The 17,903-nt window shown below is 52.3% G+C and overlaps 1 protein-coding gene across 1 annotated transcript in view; it reads left to right on the forward strand.

Annotated features, from left to right (window-relative positions):
- LOC118910207 (sodium-dependent noradrenaline transporter) overlaps positions 1–14,317 on the forward strand; it is a 42,202-nt gene extending 27,885 nt beyond the window's left edge. The window contains exons 6-15 of the mRNA XM_057493013.1: positions 4,198–4,332; positions 6,005–6,108; positions 7,288–7,412; positions 8,204–8,316; positions 9,617–9,745; positions 10,202–10,301; positions 11,282–11,382; positions 11,899–12,066; positions 13,482–13,553; positions 14,132–14,317. Of these exons, the coding sequence (XP_057348996.1) occupies positions 4,198–4,332; positions 6,005–6,108; positions 7,288–7,412; positions 8,204–8,316; positions 9,617–9,745; positions 10,202–10,301; positions 11,282–11,382; positions 11,899–12,066; positions 13,482–13,553; positions 14,132–14,155 (1,071 nt within the window). The 3' untranslated portion in view covers positions 14,156–14,317. The remainder of the gene's footprint in view (positions 1–4,197; positions 4,333–6,004; positions 6,109–7,287; positions 7,413–8,203; positions 8,317–9,616; positions 9,746–10,201; positions 10,302–11,281; positions 11,383–11,898; positions 12,067–13,481; positions 13,554–14,131) is intronic.
- The last annotated feature ends 3,586 nt before the right edge of the window (positions 14,318–17,903 follow it).

Raw genomic sequence — 17,903 nt, forward strand, 5'->3', positions numbered from 1 at the left:
ATGTGCACACCGCCGCCTGCCACCCTGAGTCTGGCCTGCCTCCCCATCTCATGCACTGCTGGCTGAGCTGGCCCTAGCAACTACAAGTCCAGTAACTGAGACCCTACAAGTTGGAATGGAAGAGAGGCATCTACTCCCACCTTCCTGTTCACATGAGGAGGCTGAGGTCTGGAGAGGGACAGGGCTTCACAGCAGTCTAGCCTGGCTAGGAATTGAACCTGGGTCTCAAATATACAGGAGAGCAAGTGATAGGACATGGTCTTGTGGTCAGACCACCTGGGCTGGGGACCAAACATTTCCTACCGGGTGACCTGAGATTATAACACCCCCTAAGCCCCAGTGTCCTCACCCGCAAAGTGAGAGCAATCAGTGGCCACACTGGCCTCCCACCCTGATGGAGGGTGGGCAAGAGGGGAGGGCCCCAGTGCAGGGCCGGCAGATGGACATGATCCTCATCTGTCCCCTTTGTCAGCAGCCTTTCCAGTGCTCTGCCCCCACCCTGCTGACTTCCCGCTGGGTAGAGGGGCAGGCCCAGCTTCCCATGTGCTCTGTTTACATGCCGGGCTAAACTTTCAGAAACCCCAGACTCCCCTATGCCTGGAGAAAACAAGACAACAGAATTGGCCAGGGGCAGCCTCCATGCTCTGCCCACTTCCCTGCCAGCCTGTGGGCTCCTTGGGGGATGGAAAAAGACAGAACACCTCACCAATTCTGGCACAGGTGGTCTAGCTGAGGAGAGAGAAAGCCAGACCAATTAGGAGAAAACCTGAGTTCTAGAATATCTAAATAAAAAGTCATTCTGTTACTTTGGAGTTCAAGTCACAATTCTAGCCAAATCTTCCCACTAATGTGTCAATACAGGGTGGTCTTGACTTGCTTTAGTGACTCGTTGGGGATCCTGTTATAATGCACAGCATCATTTGCATACGAGCAATGAGTACTAAAATATTTACAGCTCAGTGTTTTCTGAAGTAACATTAGTGCATAACCCTCACCCCATAAATCTTCATGTGTCTTCATTGTTAGGGCAAATTTCCCTTAAACCCATTTCAAAGGATCATGAAGCCTAACCATTACAGGCTAAATCGATGCAGTTTTGCAGCAATAAGCATGAACATTTATGCTTCCAGGTGACCTCGAACAATGCTTCTCAACCTTTGTGCACATAAGAATAACATGGTAGGCTTGTTAAAACTCAGATTCCTGGGTGCCGCCTTGAGAGTCTGATTCTGTGGGGGTGGGGTGAGAATTTGCATTTCTGACAAGCTCCTAGTGATGCAGAGGGTGCTGGTCCCTGGGCCTCACCTTGCTCCAGGAGATCCTTTGCCTAGTGCCTGGATCCTGAGCAAGATTTGCACACCTTCAGTGACAGAGTCCTCACCACCTCCCTGGGAAGCTCATTCTCTCTTCAGAGAGCTCGATTCATTAGAAAGTTCTTCCTTTAATGGAGCCCAGATCTTCCTCATTGTGATTATCAACCATAGGTTTGAGTTTGGCACCCAAGAACCACACAAATTGTAACCTTTATGGATAGAAACACAAACGGACCAGAAGTTGGATTTTGGTGCTGGAAAGCCATGCTTTCTTGGACACAGAGGACGCAGGCCGAAACAATGGGCTGCTCATGGCTCTTTTTGTCTTGTGCTCAAAGACGGACCAAGTCTGGCTTCTTGTGGCCAGAGGTGCACTGCAATTTGAAATTTTGATCAGAGAAGACTGGGGTGGAGATGACAGAATCCAATTGTCCCTTCTCTTTGCTCCACATACCTACTGGGCACATGTTAGCATGATGTAGCTGTTGGCCAAGGATCCAGGAGCCTCCCTTTCTGCACAAGGTTTTAGCAGCTCAGCTCACTTCTGCCATCAATTTTGACCCAGACTCAGATGGTTTAGCTTTAAACACATGTACATGGACAAGACAAGTTCCCCTTTTGTGATACTTGACTGCAGTCAAGGTCAACTTAGTCATGTCCTGATGTGTTCTTGGGGAAATTGAATCCGTGCTGGAGCCTCAGATATGACTAATGAGGGCTGCCAGCCAGCCCCATGGGAGATTCCTTGGAGTCAGACCTGAGGATGTTGTCTTTCGATGGGTGAAATCTGGTCTCTTCCGGCCTGCTGGCTAGGCAATGGGTCTGCAGCTGTTGGCATGAGTTGAAGGGGAACATCAGTTAGAACCCAGCAGAAGCTTGTGTGAGGGCTCCTCCTTGTGCCTGTCACCAGGGAGTTAGACCCATTTCTCCCACTTTGGGAGAATAAATCCAGGATTAATGTGAGGCCACTCAGATGTAATGGCTTCACTTTCCAAGGCATATTTTCCTCTGCATTTGTTTTTTGTTTTTTTTTTTTGGTATCATTAATCTACAATTACATGAGAACATTATGTTTACTAGGCTCCCCCCTTCACCTAGTCCCCCCCACATACCCCTTCACAGTCACTGTCCATCTGCGTAGTAAGATGCTCTAAAATCAATCTCTCTGCATTCGTTTTTGGCAATTTGTCCTCCTTGTTCCTGGACCCCTGAAAGAAAACAGAAGCCTAAAGCATATATCTAGAAGCCCCTCCAAATGAGACAGTGTAACAATGGAGGAAACTGGAGGAACACCTGGATAACAGGAAAGAGGGGAGCCTGATTCCTATTCTGATTCCCTCAGAAGACATGACCAACTATTGATGAATTTAACTATTGTTGGACTCATGTGCTCGTTTATTCACTTGCTCATTCTTTCATTCATTCTTTGACTTAGTCACCCACATACCCTTGGATTTATCGCTGATCCACTCATCTATCTACCTATCTATCCACTCAACTATTTCCTCACCTAACCATCCACATACCCATTTAGCTACCCAACTCTGTATCCAGCCACCCAACCGTCCATCCATCTGTCCAATCATTCACTGATACAACATCCATATTCATTCGTCCATCCATCCAACAGTCAGTTTTTAAGCATTCATATGTGCCATCTTCTGGGGATACAAGCTTGAGAAATATTGAGATTTTGCTTATAAGGAGCTCCTGGCCTAGTGGGAAAGACAGAAAAGGAGGATAAATCTCAGTCCTTCAGTACAGGTGTGGAAAACATATGATTTTATGTCATTTATCTCCGTTTTTGTCTTGAGCCCGTATCTTTCTAGGCTAGCAAAGAACTTTACCCTCCGTTATGTTTCAGGGCTTCCATTTTCTCCCTGGAGATATGTGAAGATTCTAGAGGCTGTGTAATGCCAGCACTTTGCGGGGGAGGGACCGTTTGGTCTTTAGGTCACATGTCCTCTTATGTTTCAGCTGAGTCTCCCCTGAATCTGGCTACCTTGGCCCTGAACAGACTCTGCTGAGCCTTCTTTCTGCACAGCCACCTGTAGCAGCCTCTGCCTATAGCAATGGCCTTTAGCCTTGACCGCTCATTGACATCACCTGGGGGGGTTTAAACACACTGAAGTGCAGGCCCCACCCCAGACCAATTAAGTCAGAAACTCCAAGAATGGGACCTGAACTTTGATGTTTTTATCTAGAACTTCCCCCAGAGTATTCTGACATTCAGGGAAGCCCACACAACCTTCTCCTGGCCCCCCTTTCTTCTCGGTTCCTCCACTTGGGGCAAGGGGCAGGGGTGGGGTGGGGGCTGGGGGTGACTTTTTCTAGTCTGGGGATGAACTTTTCCCTCATGGGGTCCTGGACAAGACAGTTAGTCGTTGTCCTACATCCATCCCAAGGTAAAGGCGGCCAGAGATTGCTTTCTGCCCAGCCACCTGCCTCGGTGGGCAGTGAGCTTAGGAGAGTTTGCCTGAGTGAAGGTGAAGGAGAGGGAGAGAGAGGAGGGAGGGGAGGGGGCACAAGGAGGTTGTGCTTAGTTCCACGGGGGCGACTGGGAGGGTCAGTAGAGGCAGCTTGTGGCGGTTGTGGCACTGGGAGCTGAGGGAAGCTAGTTGAGTCCTCTCAGCCCTCAGCTTCGGTGGCACCGCTGTTCCCAGGTGCACTTTTGCCCCTGGACTCCGAGCTGCTCTGGGTGCAGCCAGTGTCTGTTCTCTGTCCTGGAGCACCAGGGCCTGGAGATGGGGCTTTTGGCATGTGCATTGCATGAGGTTAGGTGAAGGGAGGGTGTGCCTGGCTCCTGGGAAAGGGCCCGTGCCCCCGCAGCCCCACCAGGCCTGTGGCAGAGCCGGGCTCTCACGGCTAGCTTGTCCACTGCCAGGTTGTGTGGATCACGGCCACGCTGCCTTACCTCGTGCTGTTTGTGCTCCTGGTCCACGGCGTCACACTGCCCGGCGCCTCCAACGGCATCAACGCCTACCTGCACATCGACTTCTACCGCCTGAAAGAGGCCACGGTCAGTGCCCAGCGACCACCCACCTGTGGGTCAGAGTTGGGGAGGGTTCTCTACACCAGCAGCAACAGGCAGTCTGGTCCCAGTCCTGCCTCAAGCTTGCGGCATAGCCTGGGATGGAACCGTCCCTCCCCGGGCTGCAGCTTCTCTATCTGACCAACATCCCTTTGATCCCACCTGCTGGTCTTCACAAGCCCGTTGCAGACCCCTCTTTTCAAGGAGAGCAATACCCTGTCCTGGTCCTGACATCTACCCTGTGACATGGTTCCCTCACCCACCCCAGCCACCTCAGCTCTCTTTCCACTCTCAAGTCTCCACCTCTGGCATTGCTACCATCCTCTGATCTCACCATAAGGAGCAGCATCAGACCCACAGAGGTCTGGACCCTGCTGACTGTCCCCCCACAGGCTCCTGCAGCTGTCCTGCCCAGAGACACAGATTGGATGACAGTGGGTTAATTCGGAGTGGATTCCAAACCAGTGGGGTGCAGATGGGAGCCGAGACAATCTTGGGGGTGCCCCATCCCCTGAGCATCTTCAAATCACGGCTGAGATGAAACCCAGCCTCCTTCCTCGGGCCCATCTCAGTTAAGATCTCCCTCACAATTCCCAAAGGCTTCCTCACGCTCGTCTGACCCCACAGTATTCCTGGCAGGCAGCAGAGACAGAGGACGAAGAGGGATGCCTCTCAGGAGGCAGCTCCCATAGCTGTGACACCTCACCAGACCATGGGGCTTTAGCCCAGTAACCAAGAGAAAAACCTATTTCCTTAGTAACTGTCAGAAAGAAAACTGTCAGAGAGCATAAGACTCGCACCAGCCTTGTAAAAACAAGTTTGTAAAGCAATCAGCCTCGTGAAACAAGTTCTATCTGCTCTGCAGCTGTTTAGATATCCTGAATCCTGACAAGTAGAAACGGAGCCTGAATACTGTCTCAGGAGCACATGTATCTTCCTCCATCAGATTGCTTCTGTTGCCACACCCTCTGCTTTCCAAGTAGGGGGAGCTCAGAATAATGGGAGTGGGGAGATGGAGAAATCTCACAAACCTGATTTGCAGCTCTTAGTCTGAGTGGGTTGGGAATAGTTGCCCCCTGCTACAGAGATGAAGAAACTGAGATTAGCGAGGTGAAATTGACCAGGGCTAGGCCACAAGGCAGAGAGGGTAGAGAGGGGCTCATATCACCAGCTTTCAGCCATGTGTTTTCATCACCCAAAAACTGGAATAAGTAAACCCTGTTGGCCTCTGAGGAGTCACCACTGGCTGTGAGCTGGCAGAATGTGCTAGACACCATGATCCCTTTCTGATGAGTTATCTCCGTGATTCCTGACATGGTTATAGCCCTTTGCCCTCACCTCATGCACACTCTAACCTGCTACTGTAAGTTTATTAACTTTCTTGGGAAATCAGGACATCAAATTGACTCAGTGAGTCCCAGGTGGGCTCCCTCGTGGCCACTGAAGACCAGGAGACACTAGACAGACCCCAGTCTCTCTCCATGGTGATTTTGAACAGGCTTTTGGGGTGGAGGAGTTGCATGGCTGCCCATCTCTGGTTCAGAACTCATTTCCCAAGGCTCAGAGCATCCCTGGGGCTTCCCAGCCCTCTGGGGCAGGGAGGCAGGTAGTCCTGCTCTGTAGGAAGCAGAAGGTGATGGGCTCTGTTTGCCCATTTCAGGTATGGATTGATGCTGCAACTCAGATTTTTTTTTCCTTGGGTGCTGGATTTGGAGTCTTGATTGCATTTGCCAGTTACAACAAATTTGACAACAACTGCTACAGGTAAGATCCTTTTCAGGGCTCTGGGAAAGTTTTAAATCCTAGGGATCAACACTCCTAGGAAATGAGAGAGAGAGGGCTGTGGTCTGGGACAAGTCAACTTTTCCTCTTGACTTTCTTCTATGAGATGAGGCAGGGTGGACCTTCTGTGACCTCCAGAGTGGGTGTTCTATGAACTCTGACATGGCCTACGGGGTCCTGATGAACACAAATCAGAACACCTCTTCCAAGGATGTAAAGCATGTAAAGCACTGGGAGATCCTGGGGTTGGGTAGCTGGGACAGAGGGGCACTGTGTGGCTTTCAGAAAAGACAGTACTGCCTGGCAGTCCATCTGATGCCCAGGCAGGCAGTGGACTACTCCGGCTGGTCCATGAGGGGTGAGGGCCTGGCAGAGTCAGAGGTAAGGCTGCAGGGCAGCAGAGACAGAAGACCAAGCTCTAGCTCAGTTCGGTAGGCACTTAATGCTGCCCCCTGCGGGCCCAGTGCTGTGAGGGCTTCAGGCATGGGCACAGATTGGGCCTGCCTCCATCACTCGATCAGAGGCTCAAGACAGAATCACCGCCCCTCTGGTACAAGAGAGCAGGCTGAATGCATACCGGTGGGGCAGGCTGTAGGAAGGCCCAGGAAATGGGGTGATCGGCCCTCTGCTGGGGCAACCAGCAAGAGCGTGGAGGTGAGCCTCAGAGGACAGTTGGGACTGGGATGGGAGACGGGGAGGGGACAGCAGGCATAGGGGGAATGGCATGAGCAAAGCCAGGGAGGGCATTGAGTTTGTGGACCAGCAAGTTGCCTGGTTTGGTTTGTATAAAGTGTGCCAGGAACGCATATGAAGTAAGTCTGGAAGCAGGGTTGGTTATGTTAGCAAAGCTCTTAAATGCCTTTGTGAGAAGGTGAGAGACACTGAGAAGTTGCTGAGCTTGTTGAAAAGGAGGCTGGGGACAGGATTCCCCAGTAAGAATTTAATACCAGACTGTGGTCTCCGAACGTTTCATCCAGAAGCTGTTACTTATTTCCTGCACCTGCAGGGACTTTCCAGGTGATGGTGGGGTGCTGGGGTCCCTGGCACAGGAAAACTGAATGGGGGATGGCATTGCAGCCGAGACTTCATAGACGGCGCAGCCGTCCATGAGCAGGTTGGGGAGAGCCAGGCGACTTGAACTAACAGTGTGTCTTCCCCCAGGGATGCCCTGCTCACCAGCACCATCAACTGTGTCACCAGCTTCATCTCGGGGTTCGCCATCTTCTCCATCCTCGGCTACATGGCCCATGAGCACAAAGTCAACATTGAGGACGTTGCCACTGAAGGTGGGTGGGCAGATGCAAGAGGAGGAGGCTGAGAAACCGCCCTGCATTCATGGCTGTGCAGCTTCCCCATGGCCTCAGGACTGAGGCTGCTGGACATGGAGCTTCCCAAGCTGCCCATGTGATAGGCTTCCTTTGAGGCTATGACCAGGAGCTCCAGGCAGTCCTGGACCCTGCGTGTGTAACAGAAGCTTCCTCTGAGTCAGGCCAGGTAGGGCTGATTTCGGAGCTCCCTAGACGAGCCCCCATGCTGAGCACCTGACATCGCTTCATTGGTTCTGACAGCTCCATGTGGCAAGTGTGAATGGGCCCATTTTAAAGAGGAGAAAGCTGAGACTCAGGCTGTGTAAGTTGTCCCAGGTCCCCCAGCTACTGAGCAATAGTGCCAGATTCAAGCTCTGACCAGTCTGACTGTGGAAACTGTGTCCTTCCCCACTGCTCCCCATAATCCACAAAGAAGCTGAGACCCGGGGAGGAGCTCAAATGGACTCTGAGGACAACAGACTTTTGAGAGTAAGAGGATTCTCACGGTGTGCAGGAGGTAGGATCCAATGCATGTAGCTGTAGCTCTCCAGGCAAGGCACGGCCCTCTGACCTGGCTCTGAATCAGCCTCCGTGCTGTGCAGTGAACTGCAAGCTGGAGCTCGCTGCATCTTTAGACCCTTGGTTTGCTCTGCCGCACATGACTGACCAACTGTCATGGGCCTGGGCTAGGGCTGACTGGGCCTCAGAATGCTGCCATCTCCAGCTCAGACAGTCCCAGCCATTGGTGAGGTCCTTGGTGTTTCTTGCAGGAGCTGGCCTAGTCTTCATCCTGTACCCAGAAGCCATTTCCACCCTGTCGGGATCCACATTCTGGGCTATTGTGTTCTTCATCATGCTCCTGGCTCTAGGAATTGACAGCTCAGTGAGTAAGCCTGCCCAGGATACACCCCACCCCACACACCACTGGGCCTGAGCCTCCCCCCACCCACCCCAGCTACCCAGCCTAAAGTTCCCACCATTCAAGTCTCTGGTTGGTAGTTGGTTCCAGAGGCCCTATTTAAATACAAACATGGAAGTGAGTCCTCCCTCAAAAAGGCAAGACTTAGGCCAAAGCCAAGAACCAATAGAAAGCTCGTTGGCATCGTGGAACTGCACATCAGAGAGGACCTCAGATAAGCCGGCACAGCAGGCCCCTCTTGAGGACAGGGACACTGAATTCAGAGACGGTACCGATGGAACTCTTGTTCTCTAACCAAGCATTCTTCTCACCATATTTCATCACCAACAACCAGCAAAAACACATTAAGCCTCATTCATCTTAGGACCTTTTAGTTTATGCATATGTAAGATGCAGTTTACTGATGTCTTATTATATCTATGTCTACCTTTTGTATATTGTGCCTGGAAATTTGCAAGAAGTCTTAGGGTAGGGCTAGCAAATAGGCTTCCTTTTACTGCCTTTTCCTTTCAGTTGGTAGATCTGCTAGAAGCAGTGTGTCGAGGATTCTGAGGCTGCTTCCCAGCACACAGGAGGGAATATTGCTTTTAATTAATAAATAGTGTCTGCCAAGGGTAGAGGAGACCTGCATGAGGTAGAGAATGGTGGCATGCATACTCCTTGTCTGCCATCCCAGTCTTGGGATGTCACTGATGTAAGCATGTAATTGTTACTCATGAGGCCATAGCGAGGGCCTCATAAAAAATAGATTTGTCCATAGCTATGGGATAAGAGACCCTTTCAGACTGAGAGTCTGGAGTTTGAAGTGACTACTTGATTGACAATTACAGAGGCAGCCGAAAATCCTTGTCAGAAACCACTACCTATACTTGCAACCACCGGAAGCTCTCCTTTGGTAGATGTTTCCAGAAGCCCTTATTAACGTGCAAATGTATTACATGCGTGTTTTTGCCCCCTCTTTCCCCCCTTGGCTCCCAGTGTCCACTCGGGCTGATTGAGAGGGTCAGGTGCCTGGGATTAGGAGGAGATAGGAGTTAACTCTTCACCTTTCCCACATAGTTTCCGAGTTCTATTCTGGCTGAAAAGCTGGCAGAGGTGGGATGAGGATGGAGAAGGCAGAACCGGCCGATTTCTCTAGAGAGGCGAGGCAGCTGGCAGGGTGCCTGAGTCCCCAGCTGCAGGCGGCCCCAGGTGGCCTGGGGCCTGAGACCGAGGTGCAGGGAGCTCCTCATTCCTGCTCCCCACTCTGCCTGGTTCCCTCCAGATGGGAGGCATGGAGGCGGTCATCACAGGCCTGGCCGACGACTTCCAGGTCCTGAAGCGACACAGGAAGCTCTTCACCTTTGGAGTTACCTTTGGAACTTTCCTTCTGGCCCTATTTTGCATAACCAAGGTGAGGCGGGGCTGGGCTCTGGGTCACTCAGAACTTGTGCGGCTGCATTTCCACCCAGTCAGACATTCCCAGATGGGGTGAGCTCAGGGGGAGCCATGGGGAGCCGGCATCCTCAACCCGGTTGGGATCCCCTGGGGTTACATCCCATTGTTATCTTCTACCTCTGAGCCCAAAGAGCTCCAGGCAACCCTACTAGCTGCTTATTGGCTTGAGAGGCAGAAATCTTTTTGAAACCCACCTGGCCTTTGACTGGCTACAGTACCCACCCTCAGACCCAGGGACTTCAAAAGGCCTTTGTAAGGATGCGAACATGTGACATCAGCACAATAGCACCACAGGCCTGTCACCCACATTCTGAAACTGGGTTCTAAGCAAGTGGGACAGTTGGCATACACATAACAGTCAGTGGCCATTTCTAGCCAAGGTGGCCTCAGGCTTTCTCCCTCCATGCCCCAGGGTGGGATATACGTGCTGACCCTGCTGGACACATTTGCCGCGGGGACCTCCATTCTTTTTGCTGTGCTCATGGAAGCCATTGGAGTGTCCTGGTTTTATGGTACGTGCTGGGCCCTGAGTGGGTGGGAAAGCCTCAGGGCCCCTGCTGCTCCGGGACCCTCTGCCCCTGGAGATGCAAAAGGGCCTTCCCATTTCCAGGACAGCCCCTGGCTGATTCCAGAACGAGCAGGTCACTTATCAGGAACAGCTCTCCCAGCCCTCAGCTCATCCTTGCACGCAGGCCTGTTAACAGGAGGCTGCAGAGGCCCCCAGAGGCCTCCGGCGTCAGCTTTGAAAGGGGAAATCCGAGGAAGCTGCTCATCTCCAAGCCACGTAATTCAGCCTAGGGTAGGGCTGCCAGATTTAGCAAATATAACACAAGGTGCTCTTTTAAACCTGAATTTCAGATACATATGAATAATTGTTTTAGTATAAGTATGCTCCAAATATCGCATGAGTTGTAGTTAAAATAATGTGATTTTCATGGTCTATGTGAAATTCACATGGAGCTGGTGCTTTGTATTTCCCTGGCCACCTTATTCTGGAGCTGAATAAGGAGAACACATTACAAATTGTCAAAGGTGTTTGTAACTGTGCATTTTTTTTCTGCAGGGGTCACATCAAAGTGTTAGTTAGTCCTGTCTCACTCTTTTCTACTAGTCAGGCAGATGGCAGTGTGATTGGGCTTTTCTGCCAGATGAGAATCAGGGAAGGTGCTGTGGTCACTTTCAAGGGAGCATGCGCAGAGGAAAGAGACGGTGCAGGGGGGTGCTTTGCTGTCAGGCCACCCGGCTGTGGAGACTGGAGCAGGTCCCCTCCAGCCCCAAGCCCTGCTTTCCCTCCAAGAAATGAATTGGGGTGGCACCTGAAAGGTGATACTGCCCCTGAGTGTCACCTTCCCCTTGTTCTTCACCAGCCAAGGGCCAGGGTGTTCTGTCTCACTGCCCTGCTCCCCGCCTGAGTACAGAACCTGTGGGAGGGCCCAGGGGGTGGCTGGGGCTGTGCGGGGCCACGTGACGGGGCTGCCCTGTGTGTGTGCAGGTGTGGACAGGTTCAGCAATGACATCCAGCAGATGATGGGGTTCAAGCCGGGCCTGTACTGGAGACTGTGCTGGAAGTTTGTCAGCCCTGCCTTCCTCCTGGTGTGTGGGGTGTGGCTGGGGCTCCCTGGGGCAAGAGGTCTGTGCCCAGGGTGGCGGTGGGTGAGCATGTTTTTTTCCTAGGGGAGGAGGTTCTGGGAGGCAGAGCCCTGCTCATGTGACAGGACGCGTGGATGCTCAGCCCTGTCATAGCACGGTGGCCTTCCCCCCTAGTGGGGTCTCTAGCCTGGGGCCGGGTCCCCAGGGGGGCGGTGTGTGCCACCACTCAGCCCAGCTCCAGCGTTACCTTTCCATTCTTCTTTTTCTTGCTCCTATTGTCTTTGTCTCTTTTTCATGACATTGGCTTCTTGAATTCTTTCTCCTCTCTCTCTTCTGCCCTTCCTCACTCTGTCCTCTGCCCGTGACCCACCTCCCTCCCTGCCCCTCACATCCCTCTGATCTTTCTCTGCTTCTGTCCATCTTTCCCACCTCCTTCCTACCTCCTTCCCTCCTCCCATCCTGTACCCCTGCCCCTCCGTCTCCTGTCTCTCTTCCCTGCCTCCCTTCCTGTTCCCCCAGTTTGTGGTGGTGGTCAGCGTCATCAGCTTCAAGCCGCTCACCTATGATGACTACATCTTCCCACTGTGGGCCAACTGGGTGGGCTGGGGCATCGCGCTCTCCTCCATGGCCCTGGTGCCCATCTACACCACCTACAAGTTCCTCAGCACGCGGGGCTCCATTCGGGAGGTGAGCTCTGGCTGGGGGCGAGGGGCCAGGATGGGAGGGGGCGCCCTGAGCAGGGCAGACAGAAGGGCACGGACAGCAGACCCACCGTGGGGTCCAAGTCATTTACCACCCTGAGCCTCAGTTTCCACCTTTGTAACCTTGAAGGAAAAGAGGAGTGTTTAGCACAGTTCCTGGCACAAAGGATGTGTTCAGTGCCTTTTACCTGCTGTGACATTGTGTGTCATATGCCATATATGCTCCTCCTGCCATTCCTACTGTTTGTTATGCAAAGGGGTGCCCTGCAGTCCTTGAGTCCTCTAAGGATATTAGACTGCCTTAATTGGGCCTTCTCCTGTTTCCCTTTCTAAGGAGTCTCATGTCCCCAGATGTCCCCACTCTCCCCATCCGAGCTCACTGTGACCCTGTCATCTTGGTTTACCTGCGTCCTTCCTGAACCTGACACCCGATCAGCCTAAACCAGAGATTTCCAAACTACACTTTCTTCTTCATCTGTACACATCGTATACACATATACATAGACAAGTATTCAGCAAACCTGTACTCTGAAATCATGTCTTTCCTAGTCTTGGGTTCGTAAAATACCTTTTCGTTTATAAATAATGATAATCTTTTCTACATGTCCTTACTTTGCAAGACTGAGGTGGCATTCCTTCCATCCCTCACTCCACAGACACTGAGAGGCTATGACCTGGGCTGGATTCTCTCCAGGAGCTCATGTTCTAACTGGGGGACAGATGACAGTGAGGATGTAAGGGGCCCACACAGAACCTTAGGGAAGAGGGACCCAGGCGGGGCTGGGTCTGCCCCTCCCCCAGTTCCTTGTACGTGTTTCCTGGCCCTGAAATCCCAACGTCTGGGAGCCTCTGGTCGCTGGGAGGACCCGTGTTCTGTGGGCTCATCCGGGACGTGGGAACGAGGACCTGCCTTGAGCTTTTTATTCTTCACACTCTGGGACCGGCAAGGGCATCTCGCCATCTCGGGATTGGTGACTGATTCTCAATGTCTTCCTGAGTCCCGACCTGGTCCCCTCTAATCTGCCCTCCGAGCTTGTCCTCTGCAGCACTTTCTCCAGTAGTGGTTTTGGTGGCCTGTGTCTTTATCTGTTCAATGCCAGCCCCTTCCCTGCACTGTAAGCCCCCCCGGTGCAGAGCCTCTGGGTCACCTTCAACTTTGGACCCCAAGGGCCTCGTCCAGTGTCTGACCACAGGGCTCACTGAACATTCACTGAGTGAGTGACTCAGAGTGACCAGCTCCACAAACAAGGGTGGCGAGCATCTTGTGCAGACCTCACACAGTGTCCATGTGGGACTTAAGGGCCAAATGGCAGGTAGCCTTTACCTGGGGCGTCCTCTGGGCCACTGGGAGGGTGTCCCGGGGCCCAGCTGAGGCTCCGCCCCTTCTCCACCCTCTCACAGAGACTGGCCTATGGCATCACGCCGGAGAGTGAGCATCACCTGGTGGCCCAGAGGGATGTCAGGCAGTTCCAGGTAGGTGCAGCCTAGGCCGTTGCGGGTGCGGGCCGTGGTCTGGGCTCTCACTGCTCCCTACTGGGTGCTGAATGCCTCAGATAGGATCACACCCCACCCAGAACAGCTGTGGCTCTAGGTATTTGGGGCAGAGGAGAGGGGCCTGTCCTCTGCCTTCTACCAGCCCTGACTGCCCCTCTGCTCCTGGGTCCTGGGATACCAAGTCCCTAAACACTTTTTCCCTCTGTGAACTGTCACCAGACTAGGCTGAGGATTTCTTACATTGAAGGAAGACCCGCAGGTATATCAGTTACACACTGACCTCCTACCCCTTTCCCCTTAAAGATTTTGGGGAGAGGAGATGGGGAGGGCCCCACCAAGCCCCCTGTTTCAAACTTGCTGTCGGACTTTGGGAGGGCTCTTTGGTGCTTTCTGGGCCCAAGTGACAATTAGGAATCAACCTGCATGTTCTCCAGGGTCTTTGAAGTGAGAGGCACGTGTTCTGCCTGCTCTGTGCTTCCTGCTGCCCGTCTGGGCTGGCCCTGGTGCTCTCCAACCATGCCCCCGGCCCTGGCACACCTTGCTGTCTCTCTCTGCAGCTGCAGCACTGGTTGGCCCTCTGAACCTGACCCCCAGGAGGGACCCTGCTGTGCCGATGTCCAGGTCAAGTCACCACCACCCTGGACGCTGTCCTGGGATTCCTCTCCTGGAGGCGTTCTTTCCTACCCTTCTTCCTCTTGTCCCAGTTACAAATGCTGTGCTCCGGTTTTCATTCACCTTCTGTTCACCTGGCCTGGGACTGTGAGCTTGGATTGGTGAGCCTCGAGGGAGAAGAGGAGAGGAGGGAACAGGAAAATGACTCTGTTGAACTGCTTTTGTTTTGGGGAGGTCTCACCCAACTTGGGAGCGGCCCAGGCTGAGCTCCACAGCACGGGCAGAACTCCCCACCTCGTTTACTTGTACTTTGGGCCACAGAAGAAATCCTCAGTCCAACAGATCAGAGAGAGGATATTACTTTTTTATGTCAAACATCGTAAAACTAAACACAAACAAAAGCCAGCTGAGTTGGAGGCTCGGGGGTGGAGGACATAGATCCTTTCTCTCTTGTCCACTCCAGGCAGCACACAGGGATCTGAACTGTGCCCTGTCAGGGCGTGTGGGTTTATTTGTCCCTGTCATGAAGGCCAAGGGCAGATGCTCTAGGGGATGGAGAACAGAAACCTTCAGAGTTAATTTTCACTCTGGTCAACGGAGTCTGAATTGCGTGTTTGCTGGAGTGTGGCTGCTGGTGGTCAGGTGATAGGTCATGGATGTGGAGGTCATGGGGTAGGATGGCGATGAGCTGCAGTGAGCGGTGTCTGCAGAAGTGCAGACAGGCTCACGGAGGCCACATGCAGGGCATGTTCTGTTAGGCACACAGGGCCCAGAAACCCAGCTGTGGGTCCTGAGGCCTCTCTGGGTGGTTGGGGACAGAAGCTCAGTGAGGCCAGAAGTGAGTCTCTACCAAGGGATTCTCTGCTGTCCTCATAGGAGCGGGTGAGTGCCCAAGGGCAGCCTGAGAAGCTGTTTGTGTATTTATCGTTCACGGACAGTTGCAAAAACCTTTCCCTGGGAATCCCACCCAGCACAGACCAGCAGACTCAAGTGAAGGAGTTGGCCCTGAAAACTCCCTTTGTCTCTCTTCATGGACTGGACGTGGCACCTTGGAAGGCCGGGTGGAACCAAACACACAGCAACCTGGTCGTTCAAGCTGAGGAGAGAGAATTCTGAGTTGCTGGCGCAGGCTGGTGGTTTTAGAGAATTTCCAGGTTGACGTCTGATGCAGACTCGCAAGTGGTGCCCTCTGGTGGCAGTGGTGCTTAGTTTCAGCTCATTCCGAGAAGTGATTTGTAGTTGAAGTTGGTGGCATTTATTTGGGGTTTCTATTTATGGTTTGAGTCTCTTACGCCCCACCCCGCCTTGTTGGAAATCTGGACTTATGGGGCTCTTATTCTGACTGTGGGAGCCCTTGTTGCAGAAACTTGGGTCAGAAAAAGGGGACCATTCCATTTAATGCTGGAAGTGCCGGGAGACACACATCCAGAAGGTTCTGTGAGTGAAACTAGGGTGTCACTGAGCCTGATCAATCATGCAGTCTGTGAAGAGGATTATGTAGAGGCCAGCTTGGCGCAAGGGGATGGTTTTCCTTCTGAAGGTCCCATGTCCCTTCTGAGTCAGGGTTCTCAGGACATTCTTTAGATTACAGGGGATCAACCAGGAGACCTCTGGGAAATATGAAAAAGGCCAGCCCAAAGTCGGAAACAGCCCAAGTGGCAGTTGCTGTGGACCCTGTAAAAGCTGGGGCCTGGGAGCCTCCAACAGGGTGGAACAGGAAGGCACTGGTCTGGGAGACGGGAGCGGGAGATCCACCCCTGATGGAATATGGCCCCGGAAGGGACCCGAGATCCTCCCGTGAAGGGTAATTCCCCCCTAACGTTACAGGTTTTCTTACAAAGCACTTTTATCCACATCACCTCCCATCTGCCCAGTGAGGACTGTGGGGCCGGCTTCTGTGTCCCCATTTCCCAGGTGAGACAAGCAAGGCCCAGCACTGCAGTCACTCTTGTTCAAGGTTTCTCAGCTACGAGGCGATCCAGTTGGACCTCCAGTCAGATCCCCTGACTCTCAGCCCAGAGCACCTTGACATTCTGTGCTTGATATGGTTCACCCCACCCAGGGTCAGCATTAAAATTCAACAGGATTCCAGTCAAGTGGCCGAGAGGTGTTTCTTAGCAAAAGAACAATGCATGGGAAGAAGGGAAAAGGGGAGATGATGCAATTCTCATCTAGCTGGTTGCCAGAGAGAAAGTCATTCAGCTGCTTTCTTTTGATGGCAGTGACAGCTCTGGGGAACAGCAGGGTGGGGAAAGCTGAGTCTACCTGGCTGAAATGAGAGCAAACAGCCAGAAAAGCCTGTGTCCCAGAACAGGGACACACCTGAGAGGCAGCCTGTGGTTTTCTCTTTGCATCTGCACGCGGCCCTTCTGCCTCCAGACATCGTCCTAAGGGTGACTCGGAGGTGCGGTGCTCGCTGATCCAACACCAAACAACACAGTGGTGCTGCCTTGAGGTGGAAGTTGGCCCCTGAGCCTGGGCTTGGGGGAACGTGGCCCCAAGCCGGGGCCCTGGGGTGTGGAGGGACCCCAGAAGAAGCCCTTGGAAGTTCTCGTGGAGGTGCCAGCCAGCCTGCTGGATTCACCTTCCCCGCACACTTAATGCTGCGGGAGTACGTGCTTTATCCTAAATAACATTTGACTTCTTTTTTGTGGCCTTTCTTTGATAGAGTTACCCAGAATCAGGGTGCTCCTGTGTACTGTATATTGACACTTTTGATATTTTACCAGATTTTAAAGGAATTATTATTTTCCACAAAATGTAAAATATCTGTTTGAGACCATCGTGTTAACATCTACTCAGTGTCTACTTATTTAATGTCCACCCGTTAGTTCATCTTCATTCTAGATGCCAGCAAGACAGAGGGGAAGGGGAGCTGCCAACTCTTGCCCAATATCCTGCTGAATGAAAGTTCCGGAAGCTGCCTTAATCCTCAGCGGGAGTTCCTCCAGATGGGGACCAGTCTCCTCCCAGATGATCTGTGCCCCAGCCCCAGTAATGTGAGACCAAAGCATTCCTGCCAAAGAAGTCATTTCTTAGTAAAGGAGCCCACTGAGCTCATTTCATTTGTTTGTTTGTTTCCTCTGAAAGCTATGGAGTGGAGAAGAACAGAGAGAGAGGGTGGTGTGGTGGAAACAGCACAGCATTTAGAGTTGCACAGATCTGGGTCTGCAGGGGACTAGCTGGTTTCTGGGGAGAGTGGCTCCATTGCTGTGAGCCTCAGAGTTCTTTGCAAAGGCATGGTTGGGTCAGATAATCTAAAGTACCCTAAATTCCAGGACCCACAGCTCCATGGATATCAGCATAGTGATTACTATAATCAGAGAAGTCACCGAGATACTAGTGACTGTGAAGCCGCTCTTGGGCTGCCCACACTCATCCCACTGTTTCTCCACTTCTGTGTAAATAAGGACTGTTCAGTGGTGCCCTCTCTGTGTCATGGACTGTTCCAGTGTCAATCAGATTTCTATGTCTGGTGTGGATTTATTTTAAAAGCTGTGCTCTTCATGGAAAAATAAGTGTATGGAGTAATAAAGACTATTTCCTGTGCTGTGTATCTGGTAGTGGATTCTTCATGAAGGTGATGCTACAAATTATGCCAGGCAAATGGGCTTGTCTCTGATCAGCCTCCAGCTAGTAAAGAAGAGTTTCTGGTCATAGTTGCCCACATTTCACCCAAATAACTTTTTATAACCCATGGAATAGGAGACTGGGAGG

Source organism: Manis pentadactyla, chromosome 15 (assembly GCF_030020395.1).
Source record: "Manis pentadactyla isolate mManPen7 chromosome 15, mManPen7.hap1, whole genome shotgun sequence".
Lineage (NCBI taxonomy): Eukaryota > Metazoa > Chordata > Mammalia > Pholidota > Manidae > Manis > Manis pentadactyla.